General features: G+C 43.3%; 1 protein-coding gene across 1 annotated transcript; it reads left to right on the top strand.

Annotated features, from left to right (window-relative positions):
* The first annotated feature begins 10,391 nt into the window (after positions 1 to 10,391).
* LOC104429027 (cytochrome P450 CYP82D47) lies at positions 10,392 to 13,284 on the top strand. The gene is made up of 3 exons (XM_010041933.3): positions 10,392 to 11,004; positions 11,161 to 11,576; positions 12,448 to 13,284. Exons 1-3 carry the CDS (start codon positions 10,455 to 10,457, stop codon positions 13,075 to 13,077), a joined length of 1,596 nt encoding a protein of 531 aa, XP_010040235.2. The 5' UTR covers positions 10,392 to 10,454; the 3' UTR covers positions 13,078 to 13,284.
* Positions 13,285 to 22,374: the final 9,090 nt, after the last annotated feature.

The following is a 22,374-nucleotide window of genomic DNA, read 5'->3' as shown; positions in this document are numbered from 1 at the left end:
TTGATCATGTAAAGTCCACGTAACCTACTGAGGCCAGATGACGAGAATGTCTTGCCAAGACCTATCCACGAATTGTAGTCATTAATCATGTGGGTCCAACGGCCCACACGATCAACGGCTATAATTGGCCTATGTTATATAGACGAGGATCCGTATAAGTATTTGCCTCAAACTTCGCCAAAGACAAGTAAAATTTGAGTATCTATATAAAAAGAGGAAGTAGTTAAAGGTTTAGAAAATCTCCTAAAAAGAACCCTATTTTACTCGGTGAAATGAGCACACTCAATTGGGCGTCGGAAAGTCTCCAACGGTCCGGATTGGTAATGATCGGGGCTTTTTTTTTTTTTTTTGTGTGTCTAAAAGTGAATTGTTATTTATCATATACGCGGAGAACCGCGATGGCCTGCTACTGGGGCGTCGATACATAAAAGAGCCCATAGGCTTGAGGGAGGGGAGGCCCACCAATTTGGAGGGATGGTCTTCGGGCGTTGGTTACGTGTGGCCCAGTCCGTAGCTTGGTTCGCTGAGCGGGAATAGAAGGCGAGGCCCAGTCGCGGCATCTGCTGGAGAAGAAGTCGACAGCTCCTCACCGCCCCACGTGCGTTCACTTCAGTTTGCTGTTCGTTCTTCAAGCTGGATAACACGGTTTTGCTGTCAGTTTCCAAGACAGCTTCACAGAAGTCTTTCTCCTTTAAAAACTTTAGGGCTTCAAGGACCCCTAGGGTTTCAACTTGCACGCTTGATTCCGCCCAGACGTTCTTCGAGAATCCATCTACTAGGGTGCCGGAGGAGTCCTGCACGACGCAGGCAACCGCTCCCTCCGTCGATCCTTCGCCTAATGATCCGTCAACGTTCAGCTTGAGGCAGCCGGGCTTCGGAGCTTGCCAGGTGGGTTGGATCTCCGGTTCTTCGGTTTTCTTCACTAGTTCCTCTCCAGATCCCCATTTTTGGTAGCTGATTTGTTGAGATCTTGCTAGATCTATCACTTTGTCGGCCTCCGGTTTGGTTCCTCGGAAGATGAAATCGTTTCTGCCCTTCCATACCTACCATAGGAGAGTGCCGACTGTCTCTAGAGAGGGGAGGTGCGGGTCTTTGCTTGTAAATTTTGTCAGCCATTCATCTAAGCGTTTGATTTCATGTGCTTCGGTTTGCTGTTTTGTTTCCATGTGATTCCATACCCCTGCAACCCAAGGGCAGAGGAGGAGAGTATGTTCGGCCGTTTCCACCGTGGCTCTGCATAGGTCACATAGCGGGTCAAGTGAGATATTTCTCTTCCAGAGATTCTCCTTAGTTGGTAGGGCGTTTTGACAAGCTCGCCATATGAAAAACTTGACTTTCGGATTGGTTTTCATGTGCCAAATTGCGTTCCATAATGCTGTTGGGGTTTGGTATGAGGAGGAGGGGTGCTGATTGGCTGTGTTTTCTGTGATGTTGTCTCTCAACAAGTTGTACCCATTTTTGACTGTAAATGATCCATGTTGTGTGCCTGTCCATACTAGCTCATCAGTAAAAACAGGACCATTTATTGGTATTGCAAGAATTTCCTGTGTAGTCTGAGTATCAAACAAATTTCTTACCAATGGTTCATTCCACATTTGTGTCCCCGGTAGTATTAACTCAGAGACTTGCTTGGGATCGTTTCTGTTTGCCGGTCCCCCTATTAAACCTCTTCTCAGCCACTTATCTGTTCTTATGTTTACTGATTCTCCATTTCCGATCGACCATCGGACTGAGTCCGCAATAGCCTCTCTTCCAATTAGCAGGCTTTTCCACCCCCATGAGGGGTTGCAACCAGAATCAACATGCCAAAACTTTGAGCGATTGAAGTATAGTCCCTTCATTAATTTGCCCATAGCGTATTCGGATTTTTAACCATCCTCCAGGCTTGCTTCCCCAATAAGGCTTTATTAACAGCAACTAGATCTCTGAAACCCATTCCTCCTCCATCTTTTCTCATTTTCATGATTTCCCAACGTTTCTAGTGCAGACCAGCCTGTGTATCATTGTTCTTCCACCCGAAATTTGCTATTTTTTTCTCTATCGCCTTACAAATTGACACAGGGATTTTAAAAACTGACATGGCATATTGTGGTATCGCCTGCACCACTGATTTCAAAAGAATTTCTTTACCTGCCTTTGATATGAGTTGCTCCTTCCAGCCCTCCAGTTTCATGTTGATCCTATTTAGCATCCACCCAAACATTTGCTTTTTTGATGCTCCCCAATCAGATGGTAGTCCCAGATACTTTCCAGTTTGTTCTAGCTCAGGCACTCTTAGTTCTCTCTTCATGTTTTCCTTCAATGATGGTGGACAATCTTTACTGAAGAATATCCCTAATTTATTTAAGTTTACAGCTTGTCCTGAAGCATAACAGTATTGGTTAATGACAACTGCAACGTTTTGGCATTCCTGGAGAGAACCGTCTAGGAAGAAAACTGAATCATCTGCGAATAGCAAATGAGTTAGGATAGGGCATGATCTGTTTAGTTTAATTCCCTTGATGTTTCCTTCTTGTAGCGCCTTTCCCATCAAAGTTGATAAACTGTTTGCTACCAATATAAATAGATAGGGTGAGAGAGGATCACCTTGTTGAATGCCTCTGGTTGGAGCGAATTCAGGAAGAGATTCCCCATTGAATTTAATTTTGAATGTGACTGTGGTAACGCACTGCATTATCCAATGAACCCATTTAGCACAAAACCCCATTTTCAGCAGGCAGCCTTCTAGATAGTCCCATTCAATCCTATCATAGGCTTTTGTCATGTCAAGTTTGAGTACCGCTTGAAAATGCTTTTTTCTTTTCCTCTTTCTCAATTGATGCAGTACCTCTTGTACAATGTAAATATTGTCTTGAATCTGTCTTCCACTAACAAAAGCACTTTGTTCACCTGAAATCAGCATAGGCAGCCATCGTTTTAGTCTGTTTGCCAGTATTTTTGAAATAATCTTGTAGGCGAAGTTGCATAAACTGATAGGGCTGTATTGATCAAGTTTCTCCGGATGGGGAACCTTTGGAATTAGAGTAATATGTGTGCTGTTAAGTGCTGGATCTAAAACCCCTGAGAGAAAAAAACCTCGGACTGCCTTTAAGATATCAAGACTAATTATATCCCAGTGATGTTGATAAAACAGCCCGTTTAAACCATCTGGGCTAGGGGCTTTCTAAGCTCCTAATTGGAAAGTTGCAGCACGTACTTCTTCCATAGTTACTTCCGCCACTAAACAGTCGTTTATTTCATCTCCGATTAGCGCAGGGCATTGATTTAAGACAGGGTCGTAGTTGCGAGTTCCTTCCGAGGTGTATAGTGCCTTGAAGAAAGATGTGGTAAGGTGCTGGAGTTGTTGTTTACCTCTAACCCACTAATCTTCTTCATTTTTCAGCATTTGAATTCTGTTTTTTTGTCTCCGTTGGATCGTTGCTGCATGAAAGTACTTTGTATTTTTGTCTCCCCAACGAAGCCAATTAATCCTTGATTTCAAGCCCCAAACCATTTCCTCCCTGCGCCATAAACTTTCCAGCTCTTCTTTTATCCTTTTAATTCTATTTGTATCTTGATAATTCCGGTGGCTGTTTGTGATGGATTGAAGCTCCTTTTTCAAAGCTGTAATGCGAATGTTATTATTGGGAAATTTCTGTTTGCTCCATGCTTTCAATGCTTGGCTGGTAGCATATAGTTTTTCTCTCAGTCCTCCTTGGGTGCAAAGTTGAGAGTTCCATGCATGTGTTACAATCTTCCTACAATCATTATCTTCAATCCAATAAGCTTCGAAGTTGAAATCCTTTTGTTTCTTTACATATTCAGCATTGCTAACCACAAGGAGGGGACTGTGATCGGATCCCACAGCTGGTAGAGCAAAAGCTTCAGCCTCTGGAAACAAAACCCGCCAATCCATCGAGCAGAAGACCCTATCCAATTTCTCTTGAATCATTTCAGCACCTTCTCTGTTGTTGGACCAGGTAAACGCACATCCTTTACAATCAATTTCCATTAATGAACAATCATGGATACAATTTTGGAAGGCCTGCATTCTAGAACTCTCAGCCATTCTGCTGCCCCTTTTCTCCCAATAATAAAGTATCTCATTGAAATTTCCCATGCACATCCATGGGAGTGTATTAGAAGAAGCCATCTGTCTTAATTTCTCCCATAGCTGAAGTCTTTCCCCATATCTATTTGGAGCATGCACACAAGTAAGCCGCATTTTTTTCCGACTCTCATAATCAAAACATATCAAATTTATGAGTTCTTGAGAACTGAACTCCACTTCCATCTCCATTTGCTCATCCCATAATACCGCCATCCCCTCGCAATGCCTTGCGGTTCCTCCACAAAACTTTTTTGAAACTTTAATTTTCTTTTAAGACGAGCTACCACCTTTTCTTTGTTTTTTGTCTCCATTAACAGTTGACTTGCCTAAATTTGAGGGATGGGATAGTTACCAAAAAAGTCCTAACTTTATCGTAATTATGCTAATTTAGTCTTAAATCTTTTGAAAATTTGCCAATTCGGTATATTTGGTCAATTTTGGAAGGAAATTGCTAATGTGGATATTAGCTGCCTATGTGAACACCTAACATAGACAATTTTTGTAATTTTTTTTTGAATTATTTTATTAATTTCTGTTTTATTTTCTTTCTTTCCTTCTTTTCCTTCTTCCTCTGCAGTCTCCTGCCGAGTTTCTAATTAGTTTGGGGCAAGGAAAGTTCGCCCATAAGTAATAAACTTGTTTGAGTTTTCCTATGAGTTCTTAAAGTCTTTTCCTTCTTTGCTTGGAATGGTTCTTTGAAAGAATAACATTTTGGCTAATCCTAATAGTATACGTTGCACTTGTCACTATGTAAAACTCGTGCACTAGAATTCTGCCATTAGAAAGTGTTTCTATGGTTTGAATCAAAATTCAAAGGAGGATTTAGTGTCTAAAAGACAGTCCCTATTATAAGCCCGAGGAGCCATTTTATGAGGGACACCATACTTGTCACTAACTTTGTCTTTGAATTCTCCAATTCATATCACAGGGCCCCCTTTAGGGTATTGATTGACCATAGGTGAGGGCCAATTTGCTAGTTGAGTGAGGTATAAAAATAGTATTAAAAATTGTCTACGCAGCGCTAACGGACAGCGTTAATGTTAGTGATTTCTGACTAAAATTAATCAGATAGATTCAATTAGTGAAACTTGAAAATGTTTAGGATTTAACTAGCAAAAATGCAATATTTTAGGACTTTTTGGATAATTTTTCTAATTTTTTGACCGAACATACTACTATGGTATCAGAGCACAAGTCCAAGGTTTGAATCTTGGCACTCTCTCAATTTTCTCTCCCTGTAATTCTTGTTAATATGTTTGTTTTATGTTCCGCTGGTCCTCCACATCCAATCTCCAGCTTACACGCAAGGGTGGGTAATGAGAAATGTATTACTAGTATATTGTTATTACGTTTATGAGCTTAAATATTTATATTGGACATTCTCCATGCATTTGTCAAGTATAGATACTTGGATGAAATATTAAAGGCAGGTGTGCTTTCACTGTCATCTAGAACAAAAGTCCAATTACTCCAACTTATGTCGTGAGATGTGCTTTTCTCGTGGCACTCAGGAAATGACCAATAATACCTCGAGGCTTTGCAACTTCTTTAAGCTCAATCGGAACATAATTTGTATTTTAATCATGATTTGCGTAAGTAATCAATAGTCCTAGGAGGGGAAACTGCACAAGTCATATGCTCTTCGTCCAGAAATAGTAACCCGCAACTTAGTGATGAACGTTCTTCAATTGGAGACTCTGCTTCAAGACTCGAACTCCAAACCCCTGAATGAAGCGATCCTAGCCATTCTTAGAAAAATTACCAAAATAGTCTTAAATTTATTGCAACTTTTCCAATATAGTCCAAAACATTTTTTTTCTATCCAATTAAATCTTAAACCTTTTATAATTATGTCAATTCAATCCATCGGCAAATTTTCGTGAGCCATTTAGACAACACCGACATGGACAATTTTTATAATAATATATATATTTTTTTCCTCCTCCTTCCTCCTCCCTCCTTCCTTTGGCCAACCGGCCAAAGGTGAGCACTGGCCAAGTCAGCCTTGCCGACCACTAGGGAGGGCGAGCCTCACCCAGTGACAGCGAGGCTGCCCTCGCCATGGCCAGGCAAGGCCTCGCTTGCCACTGGCTTGGGTGAGCCTCGCTGGCCATGGGCAAGTCATGGCCTCGCCATGGTTGGGTGAGGTCAAGCCTCACCAGATCTAGTGAGGTTGGGCATCACCATGGCTAGCGAGGGTGAGTCTCACGCAGCTATTGGCAGCCAGGGTCATGGCCTTCGAACTTTGACCATTGGTGAGGTTGGGTCTCGCCCATAGCCGACGAGGCTCGACCTTCACTAGATCTAGCAAGGGTGAGCCTCCCCTAGCCACTGGCAACCCTCACTAGCCTAGTTGGTGGCCTGGGTAAGGTCGCTCAACCATGGCTAGGCTTCCTTGAGTCTGGTCGGTCACTGCTGGTGATTGGATGGAGGAAGGAGAAGGAAGTGAAGAAAAAAAAGAGAGAAAAAAAGGAAAAAATAAAATTAATAAAAAAATTTGAAAAAAATAAATATTATTAAAAAATTATCCATGTTAACGTTGGTCAGTCAATTGGTGTTCATGTCAGTGCTGGCTAACCAAAATGATCGAATAGACTGAATTGACACAATTGTAAAAGGATTAGCACTGAATTGACAGAAAAAAAGGTTTATGATTGAAATGAAAAAGTTGCAATAGGTTTATGACTATTTTGGTAATTTTTTCCATCCTATCAATCCATGTATGATTCAAGCTGAGTTGCAAGATTTATATTTTGCATTTGCTTCGAAATAACAAACTGTACAGGTAAGTATTGTTTCTATGTAATTTCGTCGACTCTACGTTAGTAAAAAACAGGGAAAAGTGCCAAAAAAGTCCTAAACCTTTTGTCTTTGTGCCGATTTAGTCCTTGCCGATTTAGTCCTAAACCTTTTTTTGGTGCCGATTTAGTCCTAAACCTTTTTTTGGTGCCGATTTAGTCCTAAACCTTTTTACGTCGTGCCAATTCAGTCCTTTCCGGCCAAAATTGGTCGGAATTTGCTGACTGGACGCCGGCCGGTTGACGTGGCCCAATTGGCGCTAACGTGGGCTACTTTTAATAATATTTTATTATTTTATTATTTTATTATTTTTATTATTTATTTATTTTTATTTTCTTTTTGTCTTCTCATCTTCTTCCTCCAGCCGGTCGCCGGACCTCGGCGACCGGCCGAGGCGACGGCCGGCGAGGTCGAGGTCGACCTCGCCGGCCACCCGCCCGGTGGCCGCGAGGGCGGCCTCGCGCCGGGCGGCGAGGCTCGCCCTCGCCGGATCTCGGCAAGGGAGAGCTCGCCCGCCCGCGCGAGGCCGCCCTCGGGCAGGGAGAGCCTCGCCCCCGGCGCGAGGCCGCCCTCGAGGCCTGGGTGGCGAGGAGGTGGCCGGATTCGGTCCTCCCTCGCCGGATCTGGCGGGCGGCCTCGCGCCGGGCGGGCGAGGCTCTCCCTCGCCGGATCTGGCGAGGTCGAGCCTCGCCCGCCCGGCGCGAGGCCGCCCTCGAGGCCTGGGTGGCGAGGGCGAGCCTCGCCAGCTTGGCGCGAGGAGGCGGCCGGATTCGGTCCTCCCTCGCCGGATCGGCGAGGGCGAACCTCGCCCATGGCCGGCGAGGGCGAGCCTCGCCAGCTCGGCGCGAGGAGGCGGCCGGATTCGGTCCTCGAGGTCTTACGGAACCGAGGCCTATCGTCGTCCTCCTCCGACACGTCGACGCCCGGCGGCGTGGAGGCGAGCTTCGTGGCGCGCACCGAGAGCGCCTTCTCGACGATTTTCAGGCTTAGGTCTTCGTTCGCTTCCTCGTCGTCGTCGTCGTCGTTGCTGCTGCCGAGCGGCACAGCGGACTTCGGCTCGTGCTCCGCGTCGTCTCCTTCGCCGAGCGTCGCCACCGTCGGCTTCGCTCTCCTCCCCATGCTCCAAGCGTCGAGCTGGCGGGGCTCGCCCTCGCCGGCCATGGGTGAGGCCCGACCCTCGCCAGATCCGGCGAGGGCGAGCCTCGCCACCGAGCCTCGAGGGCGGCCTCGCGCCGGGCGGGCGAGGCTCGAGCCTCGCCAGATCCGACGAGGGCAAGCCTCGCCACCCGGCCGCGAGGCCGCCCTCGCGGCCACTAGCGAGGTGGCCGGCGAGGTCGAGGTCGACCTCGCCGGCGTCGCCTCGGCCGGTCGCCGAGGTCCGGGTGACCGGCTGGAGGAAGGAGATGAGAAGACAAAAGAAAAAAAAAAATTAAAAAAATTAAAAATTAAAAATTAAAAATAATAAAATAATAAAATAATAAAAATAATAAAATATTATTAAAAGTAGCCCACGTCGGCGCCGATCGGGCCACGTCAGCCCGGCCGGCGTCTAGTCAGCAAATTCCGGCCAATTTTGGCCGGAAATGGACTGAATTGGCACAACGTAAAAGGTTTAGGACTAAATCGGCACCAAAAAAAGGTTTAGGACTAAATCGGCACAAAGACAAAAGTTTTAGGACTTTTTTGGCACTTTTCCCGTAAAAAACAATACATGTATGTTAGGCAAACCTCTCTCTCTGATTTTTATTTATTTATTTATTTATTTTTTAAACTTACGTAGTTGCTTTACTTCTCTTGCTTCATCATATGCATTTTTTTTGTGAGTTTTGGCGCTCACTTGTAGATACATAAATTTTGATCAAGCAGCTATATAGTAATTTTTATTTTAGTGGGTTGAATATAATATTACTGAGAAAAAAATGTGGACGATATGAAGTGGATTGCATGAAAAACGTGAATTGCAATTTCTGTTTGAGTGAGTTGAATTTAATATCAGTGGTAAATATATGGACGATACGAAATTAATTGCATGAAAAACGTGGCTGCAGAAGCTGCGTTCAGGTGATTCCAAATGTTCCGCGTTGATAAGGTTCATTCTCCAATAGGATATGATAGACTTGGTCCTATTTCTCGTGTGCTTAATATACTTCTCAGTACATGATGTGTCCAGTGAAGAAGGAGAGGGAGGTGGGGGTGGTTGGAGAGATCATAGTTTGTGACATGTCCCTACCATCATTTATGAGGTCGAAATATTTCTTTGGATGTGAATTTTATAAATATGGTAACTATTGAAGAATGAGTTAATATTTTTACCCGAGTTATATATGAAATTTCTTAAGTTGCGTTCTTTAGCTATTTTATGTCAAGTACTATTATTGAGTACCTGGAGAGCACATATTAAATATATTTAATAAGGAAATATCTTGATTTTTCATGTGCTGATTGTACGTATCACTAAGGAGATGGTGCATTAGAAATTACAAATTTGTTTTGATTGTATGTTTATTAAGTTTTATGGAGCTTTCATCAATAATTTCCTTCTATATTGAGACAAAAAACTACTTCGCCAAGAGCAACATTTTTTTTTTTTTTTTTTTTGCTTTATGACTTTAGTACCGCAATGTCTCACAAGCAAATGACGGAAGAAATATACGTTGGAGTAGGATTGTCACATATATATGGGATGAGTAATACAATCATGTGATGCCTTGTTTACACTGTTTCTTATAGTATACGTGTTTTAATATATGTTAGCTTCTGAGAGTATTTGGAAGGAGCGTCGTAATTTGTGAGATTAGTCGAGTAACCCATGAGGTTAAAGAATATTACGTTATATGGAAATTATTTAATTTGTGTTGTATTTATTAAGTTTACCTTTGTCAAGTATTTTAAGTATATCGAGTTCTAGAGACTTCCATGTTCTTCTTTATGGTTTCTTTATGAACTACTACTTTCGTTCACGTATAATTAGCTATAAGTAACTTAACATAAACTTACTAATCTGTATTAATCGAAAGTATAGTGTTGTAGTGTATTTTCTTGACCAACGTAGACATTTCATAATGTATTTGATGTCCTTAGATTTATCATTATACTACATCTTTCTTACTTTTCTCAAGTTGAAAAGAACTTGCAATATTTCCAGCATTGTCTTCTTTTCAGATTTTCCCGCTTAGAGTACGTTCTGCATCCATTTAATTTAAAATGGATATAAGTTTTTCCTTGTCTTCAATAGTGTCGATCCACGGTGGCTTTCTTTTTAGCGTGAAACTCACGACAATTTTACGTACCCAGTCAGCCAAATTATTAATCGACGCATGTAACTTTGCGAAGACACGTGGGTATTGCTTTCCCTTTCACCAAGAACAAAACTCCAATGACTCTAACTTACGTAGGAATCCTTTTTCCATAACACGTGAAACGCGATTTTCCCGTCGCACTCGGGGAGGAATCAATGATCTTCCGAGGCTTTGCAGCTTCTTAAGCTCAGTTGGAACGATAAATAGCATGCTCGTCTCTCCAAACTAGCAACACACAACCAAACGATCCCTCTACCAAATTCCAAATGGAGTCTCTGCTTCAAGACCTGAATTTCACCCACTTGTATGGAGTGTTCCTAGCCATCCTGATCCTCATCCTATCGATCCATGTATGGTTCAAATCAGGCTCGTCTCGCAAGCTCAAAACGCCCCCAGAAGTTGCAGGCGCATGGCCCGTCATAGGGCATTTGCCCATGCTAGCCAAATCCCAACATCCTCACAGGACCTTTGCGTCCATGGCTGACGAGTATGGACCGATCTTCACCGTCCGGGTTGGGTTGTTCCCGGTCGTAGTGGTTAACAGTTCTGAGGTTGCCAAAGAATGTTGGACCAAGCACGACCTTGCCCTCGCGTCTCGTCCACGACTATTAGCCACTGAAGTTATGGGCTACAACAATGCCTTTTTTGGGTTTTCCCCTTACGGTCAGTATTGGCGCGAAGTGAGGAAACTTGCCAACATGGAGCTGCTCTCTAACCGGAGGATCGAGTCGCTTGTCAACCCCATAGTAGCCTCGGCGACCGATGTCGCCATTAAAGAGTTGCACAAGCTTTGGACTGAGAAGAAGAATGAATCAGGTACTTTCATTTATACAGCGTAAGTTTAAAATTCTTTATTCAATGAAACGATTCAATTACTTATGTAGAGAATTAAACCAAGCCAAGCACTTTCAGTAAACACAGAAGCGTGTTTTCGATTTGAAAAGTCTAACACTATGCCTGTCTCTACCACAGGCCATATCTTAATCGACTTGAAGCAGTGGTTCGCAAGCTTGTGTCTGAATATCGTCATTCAAGTCGTAGCTGGTAAGGGCTACTACAGTGGCATTGCCACCGTGGATGAGGAAGAGGAGCGGCGGTGCCACCATGCCTTGAGGGAATTCTTGCATTACCTGGGGGTTTTCACCGTGGCGGATGCCCTTCCTTTCTTGAGACGGTTGGACTTGGGTGGCCATGAGAAGACCATGAGGGGGATCGCGAAGGATTTGGACTCGATCCTAAGTGGTTGGTTAGAGGAGCACAAAAGGAATAGCGAAAGCTCGAGCGAGAAGAGGGGTCATCGAGATTTCATGGACGTCATGCTTTCGACCATTAATGACAAGGAAATGGGAGGTTATGATGCCGATACAATTATCAAAGCTACGTGTTTGGTACGGCCACTCTTACCGCTTTCTACTTTAAATGCGCATTTTGTGTGCATACTGCATGGTTCATGCTTGCTTATTTTTGCCTATTTTTGCCTATTTTTGCCTTAGGATAAAGTCTCGCTCTTAATCTAATCACTGTTCGACAACCCGCATGTACTAGTGAACTGTTGTCGCGTATGCTGAACTTTGATCCGTATGCACCGCTCTTGAGGAAAGGCTTCTGTACAAGACGCATATATTATGAGACTCACCCGACATGATGTTGCTTATTTGATATGTGAACGGGGAATACTATATCTCTTGCAACAAAAGCTATCAATTAATATATCAGCTAGCAAGTTCTTTTGACTAGAAATCGGTTCATCAAATGCAAACCATAAGGAGATTGAAATCGGTTGACGTATGATATCAACCAACAAGAGCTTTACATTGAAGAATTGACGTACAGCGAAATTGAGTTTGAACTTACGCGTCTTCATAGAAATTTCATAAGATGAGCATCTGACTTCTATTACACCTTATTTGTTGTTCTCAGTGATTAAGACTGCAAGGTAATGTTTAACACATATCGCACTAACAGACCTGTTATATCAACTAGCAAGTTTTCTAACAAACGTACAATTATATGTCGCCGTTTAACAGGAATATAATATTTTTATTTTTATTTTTATTTTTATTTTATGGAACAAGTTATGGGCCAAAGGAAATCCGATTTATGAGTAGTAGAGTGACGCTGTCATACGTTTCTAAAGATTATGAGTTTTGCTTATATTCTCGTCATTATTTTTCTCAAAATTATGTGAGGATGTAAGGTGATTTGTTTGAATTTAAATTGATTATCATTAGATATCTAATATGTATTTCTTGTTTGAAGGCCATGATATCAGGTGGTACTGATACTACAATGGGCACCCTAACTTGGGCGGTCTCTTTGTTGCTAAACAACCTTCACATTTTGAAGAAGACTCAAGAAGAATTGGACACTCAAATTGGTAAACAAAGATATGTGAATGAATCAGACGTTGCCAACCTAGGTTATGTATTTGCCATAGTGAAGGAGACCTTGCGGTTACACCCTCCAGGCCCGCTTGGCGTGCCGCACGAATCAATCCAAGATTGTGAAATCAATGGGCACTACGTGCCTAAAGGGACGAGGTTCATGTTCAACATATGGAAAATTCAAAACGATCCAAGAACATGGCCTGAACCCATGGAGTTTAAGCCTGAGAGGTTCTTGAGTAGCCACAAAGATGTTGAAGTGAAGGACCGTAATTTCGAGTTCTTGCCATTTGGAGGTGGTAGAAGAATTTGTCCTGGAATGTCCTTTGGCCTTCAATTTGTGCATTCTATGCTTGCTAGGTTTCTGCATGCATTTGAGATATCAACTCTTGACAATTTGCCGGTGGATATGTCGGAGACTTTCGGAATAACAATTGAGAAGGCGACACCGCTCAAGGTAATGCTCACACCGAGATTACCTGACGAGGTCTACGAATTTGCATGAAGCACCGGAAGATAGAGAACAAGTTGATGGGCAAGTTACTACTAAATAAAGAGGCCCTTCATGTCTAGCTTTTATCCAGTCATTATTAGTTGCAGGTTCAGATAATCGATGATTTAGATCCAATGTCTGTCCTAAATAAAAAGGAACTGAGTTGGTGTGGTTCACTATGGTGATAGAAACAAATAATTTTATCTGTCGCTTTAATTATCTATCATTTGTCTTCTTCTTCCAATTATCTCTAATTTGCATGAGTACGAAAGGGGAATCTCCAATAAATTTCGACCGTTCTTTACCAGATTTTCGGCTTCGAAACACCAACTATATTAGGAAAAGTAATCCCGAATAAAAAAGCAAACCTATACGCAGTTCATTGTAGGTAAGAACTAATGTAGCCCAAGAGTTAGTCACACGCATTGATGCATGTGGAAGGCTTCCGGTAAGAACTAATGTAGAACATTCGAAGTTTCATTACATATAAACTTTGCTATGTGGAAGGGGAAAATACTAATTCAGCTATTGATTTATTGTATAAATGTCAATTTAGTCTTAAACTCTCTAATTTGGCCGATGTAGTCCTAAACTTTTACAGAAATTCTATTGTAGTTTTTCTAGCCGATTGTTGCTAAAAATTGCTGAGTAACCATGATTGATGTGGCTGGACTCTAAGTCAGCAATTTTCAATGCCAATTGACTAAAAAGTTACATTAGAATTTCTTGCAAAAAATTATAAATACTTGATAAGATTGAAAAGTAGAAATTCAATTGACATTCTTACAATATTTTTATGATTAATTTGACAATAATGCAAGTGCGGCGTGGTGTATTTTACCACTCGTAGAATTATATTTACCATGTGGTTCTCCATTGTTTACCATCCCATGTATAAAGTTTTCCTTTTCCTTTCTTTTTCTGCTTCGGAGGAGAGTCAAGCGCGCATTAATTAGAAAAAAAAAACGCTAGTCTTCACTTATAAAATGGGATAAGTCTCACTAGCAAATAATTTGAAACCACTTGATCACAAGTTCAAATTCTGCGATCGCTCCTCAATCTTAGGAAATTTCGGCTCTCTGTGGCGTAGGTTTGATTTGTGCCCCAGATGTAAGATAAATCCGGCTATACTATAACTCATATCTGAAGTCTGAAGATGGGGTGATGATGGGCTCGTTCAAATTAAGTAATGACTGTGACACAAATTGAAGACAAGGTCATCGACATTGATTCCCACCGTTTTCACTGATAAAAGGAAGAGGACAAAATTTATCAAAACAATTTTAAATTTATTGTAATTTCTTCAATTCAGTCATAAATCCTTTTTTTTATTAATTAAGTCCTAAATGTTTTGTAATTATGCCGATTAAGTCTATCTGGCTAAATTTGGCTGATCGACAATGATGTGGACACTAAGGGCGCGTTTGGTAACAATTCTGTTCCCGGGAGTAGATTTTGATCAGAACTGATTCTTTTTTATTCTGTTCCCGGGAACTGATTCTAAGCATTTTAAGCCGTTTGGTAACTGTCCAAAATTTCCGATTCTGGAATAGAATTGCGTTTGGTACCGTGTTCATTAATTCTGTTCCAAATCAATTTCTTTTAATTTTTAAATAATTTTTTTACTTTTTTACTTTTTTCCTTTTTTTTTCTTTTCATTTTTTCATTTTTTTCATTTTTTTTTTCATTTTTTTTCCTTTTTTCTTTTCTTTTTCTCATCTTCTTCTTCTTCTTCGGCCGGCGACCTCACCGGAGCGTTGCCGGCCCTCAGCGAGGCTCGCCTGGCCCCGCCGTGGCCGAGCCGGCCTCGTCGGGGTTGGGCGAGGCTTGCCGGGCCACCGGCGGGCCGGGTGAGCCTCGCCGGTGGCCGGGCGAGCCTTGCTCGGCCACCGGTGGGCGGGCGTCGTGAGGCTTGCCCAGCCCCCGCCCGCCCCGGCGAGGCCCGCTGGCCACCGGCGAGGCTTGGCCTCGCCCGGATCTGGGAGGTCGAGCCTCGCCGGTGGCTGGGCTTGCCTTCGGTGAGCTCGCCGGACCTCACCAGTCCGGTGAGCTCGCTGGACCGGCGGCCGGCGGCGGCGGATGGCGGCGGCGGACAGCGGTGGCAGACGGCGGATGGTGGCGGGCGATGGTGGACGGCGGTCGCAAGATTGGCCGAAGGGAAGAAAAAAATTTCTTGATTTTGATTCTCAAATTCGTTCTCGGAACAAGAATCAATTTTTTTTTGGTTCTTGATTCTATTCCCAATCTGTTCCCGGGAACAAAAATTTTACCAAACGCGATTCTAGGCCGAAACTGATTCTGGGAACAAAGAATCAGAATTTGGCCCTGTTTGGATGGTTACCAAACAGGGCCTAATCGTTTGGCTGATGTTGACGTGGCAATTTTTTAGTACTTTTTTTTTTCTTTTCTCTCCTTTCCTCCCTCCCTCCCTCCTTCTTACCCTAGCTAGTCATGTTGGCCGACGAATGCTAGTGAGGCTTGCCCTTGCCATTGTTGGGTGAGGCCTTATTGTTATAGGACAAGCTTGGCCTCACCTAGCAATGGCGGGGCCCAACATCACCATCGCTTGATGATGCCTTGCTAGACCAAGCAATGGCGATGCTTGATCCCCATGGCTAGGCAAGGCCTTGCTGTCATAGGACGAGCTTGGCCTCACCCAACCATGGCAAGGCCAAGCATTGCCGTCGCCATGGCTGGCCGAGGCCAACCTCGCCATCATTTTGGCCAAGCTCGACCTCTCCTAGTCATGGCAAGGCCGAGCTTGTCTTGTGACGGTAAGGCCTCATCCACCCAGAGTGAGGTCGACCTTGCTGTCACTAGGTGAGGCTCACTGTTGCTAGCTATGTAGCACGGACACGGTGACACGGACACGCGATACGACACGACACGACACGCGACACGTCATTTCTCAAAAAGTAGAGAATTTCGACACGTTCCGACACGTTAAATATTAAATAAATATTTTTATTTTTAATTAATTTGATTCAAATTCACAAATAAATATATAAAGAGTTTACAATGAATTTATACTAATAATATTAATAAATCTTACACTTTTTTTAATTTCATTATCCCAAATTTACATTTATTTTTCGAAATCCCCCCTCCCCCAAATTTACTTTTATTTTTTGAAACCAACCCCTCGCCCAAACTTCCCTCGTCTCATTTCCCCCAAAATTTTCACTTTTTTTCCCTCCCCACGTTGTCCATTTTCCCCCACTTTATTCATCGACAAGCTGTCCTGTCACTTCCCCTCCCCCAAAATATGTGAAGGCCATCCAATCAAAAACCCTAGCTTTACTTTACCTCATTCTCCTTTGCTGCTCGCCGGACAACCCTTCCTCTTCTCCTCCTCTAGATTTGTCTCCTTCCTCGCCGCTTGCCGCTCACCACTCGCCGCACGACCCACTTCTTCTTCTTGATCTCCACGTTCTCCCGGTACACGCCCTTTTTCACGTAGATCACGAATCGGCGCGTCCCGTGATTGGGCGCGGCCTCGATCACGTCCTCCACCTTGGTGAAATTGCTGCTCCGCCGCCGCCGGAGTTGGAGCGGGAAGATGGGCGGACCATGGTGAGGAGTCGTGTGACTAGCGAAATGATTTAGTTGAGACTTCCGGAGACGACGCTCTTAACAATGCTGCTAGTGCCCTCAAACCCATCTCTGCATGTCTCCTGGTTTGCAAGTGCAGCACTTAGCCATGTCCTCGCCGCTCGCCGCACACGACCCCCTTCCTCGCCGCTCTTTCTCTGGTCGTCTCTTGCCGTCGCGGGCTCGCCGTCGGTCCGTCTCTGCTCCCTCGCCATCACTTCCACCCTCCATCGTCTGCTGGACACGCGTGTCCAAACGTGTCGGGCAAAGGTTGACCACGTGTTGGATTTCCGACACGCGTTGACCGCGTGTCTGAGCGTGTCCGATGCGTGTCGACGTGTCTGACGCGCTCGACATGTGTCGGACACGACACGGAAGCACGGAGAACGTGTCCGTGCGTCATAGGTTGCTAGTAGCCGTCGCCTTTGGTTGGTCGCCAAGGTCTAGCGACCGGTTGGAGAAAGAAGGAAGGAGGAGAGAGAGGAAAGAGAGATAAAGAAATCAGCATTGGCTGGTCAAATTTAGCTGGATGGATTGAATTTGCATAATTACAAAAGATTTAGGACGCAATTGTCCAATAAAAAGTTGAGAACAAAATTGGAAAAAATTATAATAGATTTAGGACTGTTTTGATAGTTTTTTCAAAGGAAGAGTCGACGTGGCTAGACCGATACATTATTGCTAAACCTAACTCGTCATATTGTAGTTTGTGCGTCGTAAATGAGAAGTCCAGCTGACTCGGCAAGCCAATAACCAATTTGGGGTGGAGATGAAGCTCTTGTCTCTTGTACAAGTTAGAAAGTCAGGTTTCACGCCGATCCAAATAGGCAATTCGCGTTAATCACGATGTTTCCTCTATTTTACAGCTGCTGACATCTCCTTCAATTATTCTCCTTTTATTGTCTTTTCTTTTGAATGATTTAAGGTATCCGAACATTAGACTTGACTAATCAATGCACGCAAGTACCGCATAATGACATGTTCAAGTCCACGTCCGCGCCAACACTATATGATGAAAGAGCCCCTTTTTATTCAAAATGACATCTCCATCTTTGAGTCAGGAACCCCGTTGTCCTCTTTAAAATTCTTTTTCCCTTTTCCCTTTTGATGGGGTCATGTTAGCTCATTTTCTCAAATTTTCGAGGGCCTTACAGTTCACCTCGCAATGAAATTGTACATCTTATTTAGCAATCAACAGAAATTGACACGTCTATTACTTTATTAAACTTGATGGCATCTCGATTTGGAGATTTATAATCTAAGTAGCATAGTCTATTAAGGCATTGTCGCGACCTACCCTCGGGGGAAGGGAATAGGTTTAGGGGTATTGCCTAAAGGACGGGCCTAAGGCCCATGATTAGGCGCGGGCTCTCCCAAGCCCATACCTGCATGACATTGGGATTTTCTTTAGGAATTTTTGTACAAAAAGAGTCGCCACTAGCTTATTAGGGTTGTCTAGAAACCAAGTGAGACATGCGAGTGTATCTCACTTCCTACGCAACCAGAGAATCTAGAGTCGGAGACTTGATTACACTAATTAACCAATTAATGCCCTTTTCGGTACCTAATCTTGTTCATTTTAACAAAAAATTTAACAAAATGATTTTTGTCAGGCAGTTTGGATTGATTTTATGCTTATCCACTAACATGTGAGGTGATCATGTGGGTGCATAATCATTAAAGTAATAATCATAGCCATCAAGATCCTAATTGCAATAAAATTAAACACATGCAATTAAACATAATTAGATATGCAAATTAAACATGCAACATAATTAATATACGAGCAAATAAAGGTCTAATTACACTAAAAATGCAAAACATAGCAATTCCTAACCAAACCCCATCGTTTTTTAATTTTCGAATTTTTTTAAATTTTTTAATTTTTAAATTAATTTTTAAATTTTTTTGAATTTTTCGAAATTGTTTTCTTTTTTTTAATGATTTTTTTGGGACCGGACCGGTCGTGTCTCACCCGACCCAGGTTTAGCCCGAGCAAGACGAGTCGGGTTCGCCCGACCAGGCCTGCTTGAGGGTGGACTGGACTTGGGCCCAATTTGGAGGGCCCAAGTCTTTTTTTTTTTTTTTTTTTTTTTTTTTAAAGATTCACTTGCGGGCCCACGGCCTAGGTTGATTTCGGACGGTGGGCTTGCAGGCTCGGAGAGGCCGAGCGGGCAGTCGCGGACCTAGCCTAGCTCGGCTGCGCTCCCGGTCGTGGATCGCTTAGTTGCGACCAGGGAGCTGTGACGGCAGGGAAGACAGGGGCGAGGGGGCGCCGGTGATCTGGTTGGGGTCGCGACGGTGTCGCCTTGGTTAGGAGGGATACGGTCTAGCTTTTAGGCAAACGACGGCAGCATTCCGGTGACTAAGAGACTAGCTGGACTCTACATAGAGGAACCGTGGAGGGAGAGCCTATTTGGGCATTACGATGAACAGGTGATAGGCACTAACGAACCGAGCGGCTTCTGACCAAATGGGGATTTGAGGCGGCGGCGGCGGTGACCAGCAAATAAACAGTAATAAATGAGGACCTAAGAGGGGACCTATGGAGGCAGAAGCTCGCTCGAAATGGATGGAACGAGCTTCGGCCAGCTCGAGCTAAAAAATACACATAAGGTATTCGATGAAATGCCAACGTGAGTTCCGATGGGGATGGTAGCTTGGAGACGCGTTTGCGGCGGTGGCGACGGTGACGGCTGCCCAAAGATGCGTCGGCGGTAGTTGCAGAGATCGTGAGACGCGTCGACGGCGGTGGCCTCGGTGAATTCCCTCTCCTTTTGCTATTTGTTTCTCTCGTTTGAACTCCCTCCTTGCACTTCTCTCTCTTCTGTTCTCTTCCCCCTCTCTTCTTTCTTTTTTTGCTCCAGATCTCTCTATGCTTCCCTTTCCTTTAGCTCGTGCGCGCGTGCCCTCGGCTCACCAACCGGTGGACTCTGCCAGGTGGCTTGACCTCCCGATTCCAACGATTGCCTGCACCTGCGAGATGATGCTGTCCCCTGCTACCGTGGCGGCCCTGCTTTCGGTTTCGCCATTTCCCCATGTGGACAGCTGCTTTCTGATATAGCTAGTATAAGTACCTAGAGGGGGTGAATAGATATATAAAGGATTTTTCTCGATAATTGCATAATACTAGACAGTTAATAGATTTGAGACAAACAATAATCAAAGTAAGACTGAGAGAAGAGAAAATTGAACACGCGGTTTATAGTGGTTCGGCTTATTTCAAGCCTACGTCCACTCTTCTGCACTGACAGCCTATTGGTTGGATTCCACTATGAACAAAGAGATGTTACAGCGTTGTTCTCCCTTGATTTCTTGGTGTAGATGATCTACCACACTCGCTCAAGGTATCTCTAAGTATAGACACTCTTTGTGTATCCAATTTCGCTCAAAATGTATCGACTAATAATCAAGGTGCTTCAGACTCTGGAATTTCTCTATCGATCATACACTAAAGCAACTAGAATGTCTTCCTTTTATACTCCTTTATGCCATCATACCCGTTGGCACTTACCAAAGGAATTCCTCCAATCTACCCGTTGGACGGAATCAATCAAGAAGATCATTTGAGCTATTAAAGGAACCTGACGATAGCCCATCAATCCTGTTCGCCCATACAATCAGGATTTTGGTTTCCAAGAATAGAACCTTCCAAGAATATTTCGTCGACCATCGGATCTTCAAACGATCTTGATTACGAATAAAAGAATCCGTTATATTTATCCAGCCAAGAGATCTTCTCCAGAGGATAGGACTAAATCCTTAACCAAATACTTCGGCTCTGGATTGTCTTCGTCACTGGATTAGAAAAACTGTCAATGAGAATAGTCTTGAGTCTTGAGTCTTGAGTCTTGAGTCTGGTGATCTGAAAGACTTCAGACTTTAAATAGAAGGTCTGTACTTATCCAGACTAGACTGATAGAAACGTTTTGTCAGCTTCAAAATATTCTGGAAAGATTTCTCCAACACTTTCTACTTTCGTCTTCGCCGGTTCCCCGTGCAGAAAACGGTTGAGGGAGAAGACAACGGGGTGGGCCGGGTCGGAGGGAAGAAGAGGCTGGGCCACGTGAGGGGAAAAGAAAGAAGAAAAAGGAGAGGAGAGGGGTTGGGCTCAGGCCCACGTGGGGAGAAATGAGGGGAAAAGGGCCAGGTCGGGCCAAGGTTGGATCCGACCTGACCCGGACCCGCACGACTTTTTTTTTTAAGGAAAATTAATAATTAAAATTTTTGATTTTGATTTTGATTTTGATTTTTGATTTTTTTATATATAATTTTTGAAAGATAAAAATTAGGTGTCAACAGCTGCCTTTCTTTGAATGTAGCCTCGAAGAGGTTGCAATCAAAGATAGAAGACATAAATTATTTTGGCGATAGAAAGATCCTAGGTGCATATGCACGTATTAGGTTGATGAAAATGACTCATAACTATGGAAACATGTCTTGTCAATAAGATGAAGAAAGACTCCGGGCTACAGAAGCCCACCGAGTCATAAAAAGTGAGGAAGACTCCACGATACAAGACTCTCCAGGTCATAAGAAGTGAGGAAGACTCCGGATACAAAGCTCTCCAGGTCATAAGAAGGGAGGAAGACTCCAGGATACAAAACTCTCTGGGTCATAAGAAGTGAGAAAGACTGTAGGATACAAAGCTCTCTAGGTCATAACAAGTGAGGAAGACTCCATGATACAAGGCTCTCCGGGTCATAAGAAGTGAGGAAGACTCCAAGATACAAGGCTCTCCAGGTCATAAAAAGTGAGGAAGACTCGAGAATACAAGGCTCTCTGGGTCATAAGAAGGGAGGAAGACTTCATGATACAAAGCTCTCCGGGTCATAAGAAGGGAGGAAGACTCTAGGATACAAGGCTCTCCAGGTCATAAAAAGCGAGGAGGATTCCGGGATACAAAGCTCTTCGGGTCATAAAAAGTGAGGAAGACTCCATGATACAAGGCTCTTCGGGTCATAAGTGTTAGGGAAATCCCTTATGATGTTTTGAAGATGACAAAATAAATCAAAAGCTACTAACGTGTTTATTGGTTAAGTAATAGACCATGCAGATGATAGAACATTTAAAGGATATTGTTAAAGTCTGAAGATGGCTAGAAGAGTGAACGTAACATATTTCCAAAGTATATTTTGAAGATTTCTAGACTTTTGTGTCGAAGTCTAAAGACTGCAAGACTTTAGTACCAAAGTTTATTCTACATCAGAAGTCTGCAAATTTTGACAAATTCCAGACTGAACGTGAATGAAGAACCAAAAGACAGACTCTATGCTGAAGCTGAACCAGAAAACAGACTCTATACTGAAGCTGAACTTATTCAGACTATGTTAAGACCTTAAAGTTAAATCTATTTAGAAGCAGAATATGTTCAGACTTAGATTGTAAAGTTTATCACTCTCAGACTTTACATCCAGATTCAACAAAACGTAACTCAAGCCCCAATTATATAACGGTTAGTGATCTGGTTTGGATTCCACATCAAGATTGATTTGATTGACTCAATCTAATTGATTGATAATTAGATATTGAAGACAAGAACTTTCTATACAAAGAAACTCTACTTATGGAAACCAAGATTCTGTTTGTATGGGCGATCGGAATCAATTTGGGATTCTACTTTTGTCACTCAATGGCTACCAAATCTTCTAGATATAGAGCTGTCCAATGGGTAGATTGGAAGACGATCCTCAAGATACTGTCCAACTGCTAGTTTGG

This window comes from Eucalyptus grandis, chromosome 6 (assembly GCF_016545825.1).
Source record: "Eucalyptus grandis isolate ANBG69807.140 chromosome 6, ASM1654582v1, whole genome shotgun sequence".
NCBI classification, from domain to species: domain Eukaryota; kingdom Viridiplantae; phylum Streptophyta; class Magnoliopsida; order Myrtales; family Myrtaceae; genus Eucalyptus; species Eucalyptus grandis.
This window is presented reverse-complemented; position numbering and strand designations above follow the sequence as displayed.

Excerpts from the sequence above, each read along its gene's own strand:
- LOC104429027 (XM_010041933.3), top strand. The coding sequence starts at position 10,455 with ATGGAGTCTCTGCTTCAAGACCTGAATTTCACCCACTTGTATGGAGTG. Across the intron at positions 11,005-11,160 it reads TGAGAAGAAGAATGAATCAG|GCCATATCTTAATCGACTTG; the intron begins GTACTTTCATTT and ends TCTCTACCACAG. Across the intron at positions 11,577-12,447 it reads TTATCAAAGCTACGTGTTTG|GCCATGATATCAGGTGGTAC; the intron begins GTACGGCCACTC and ends TCTTGTTTGAAG.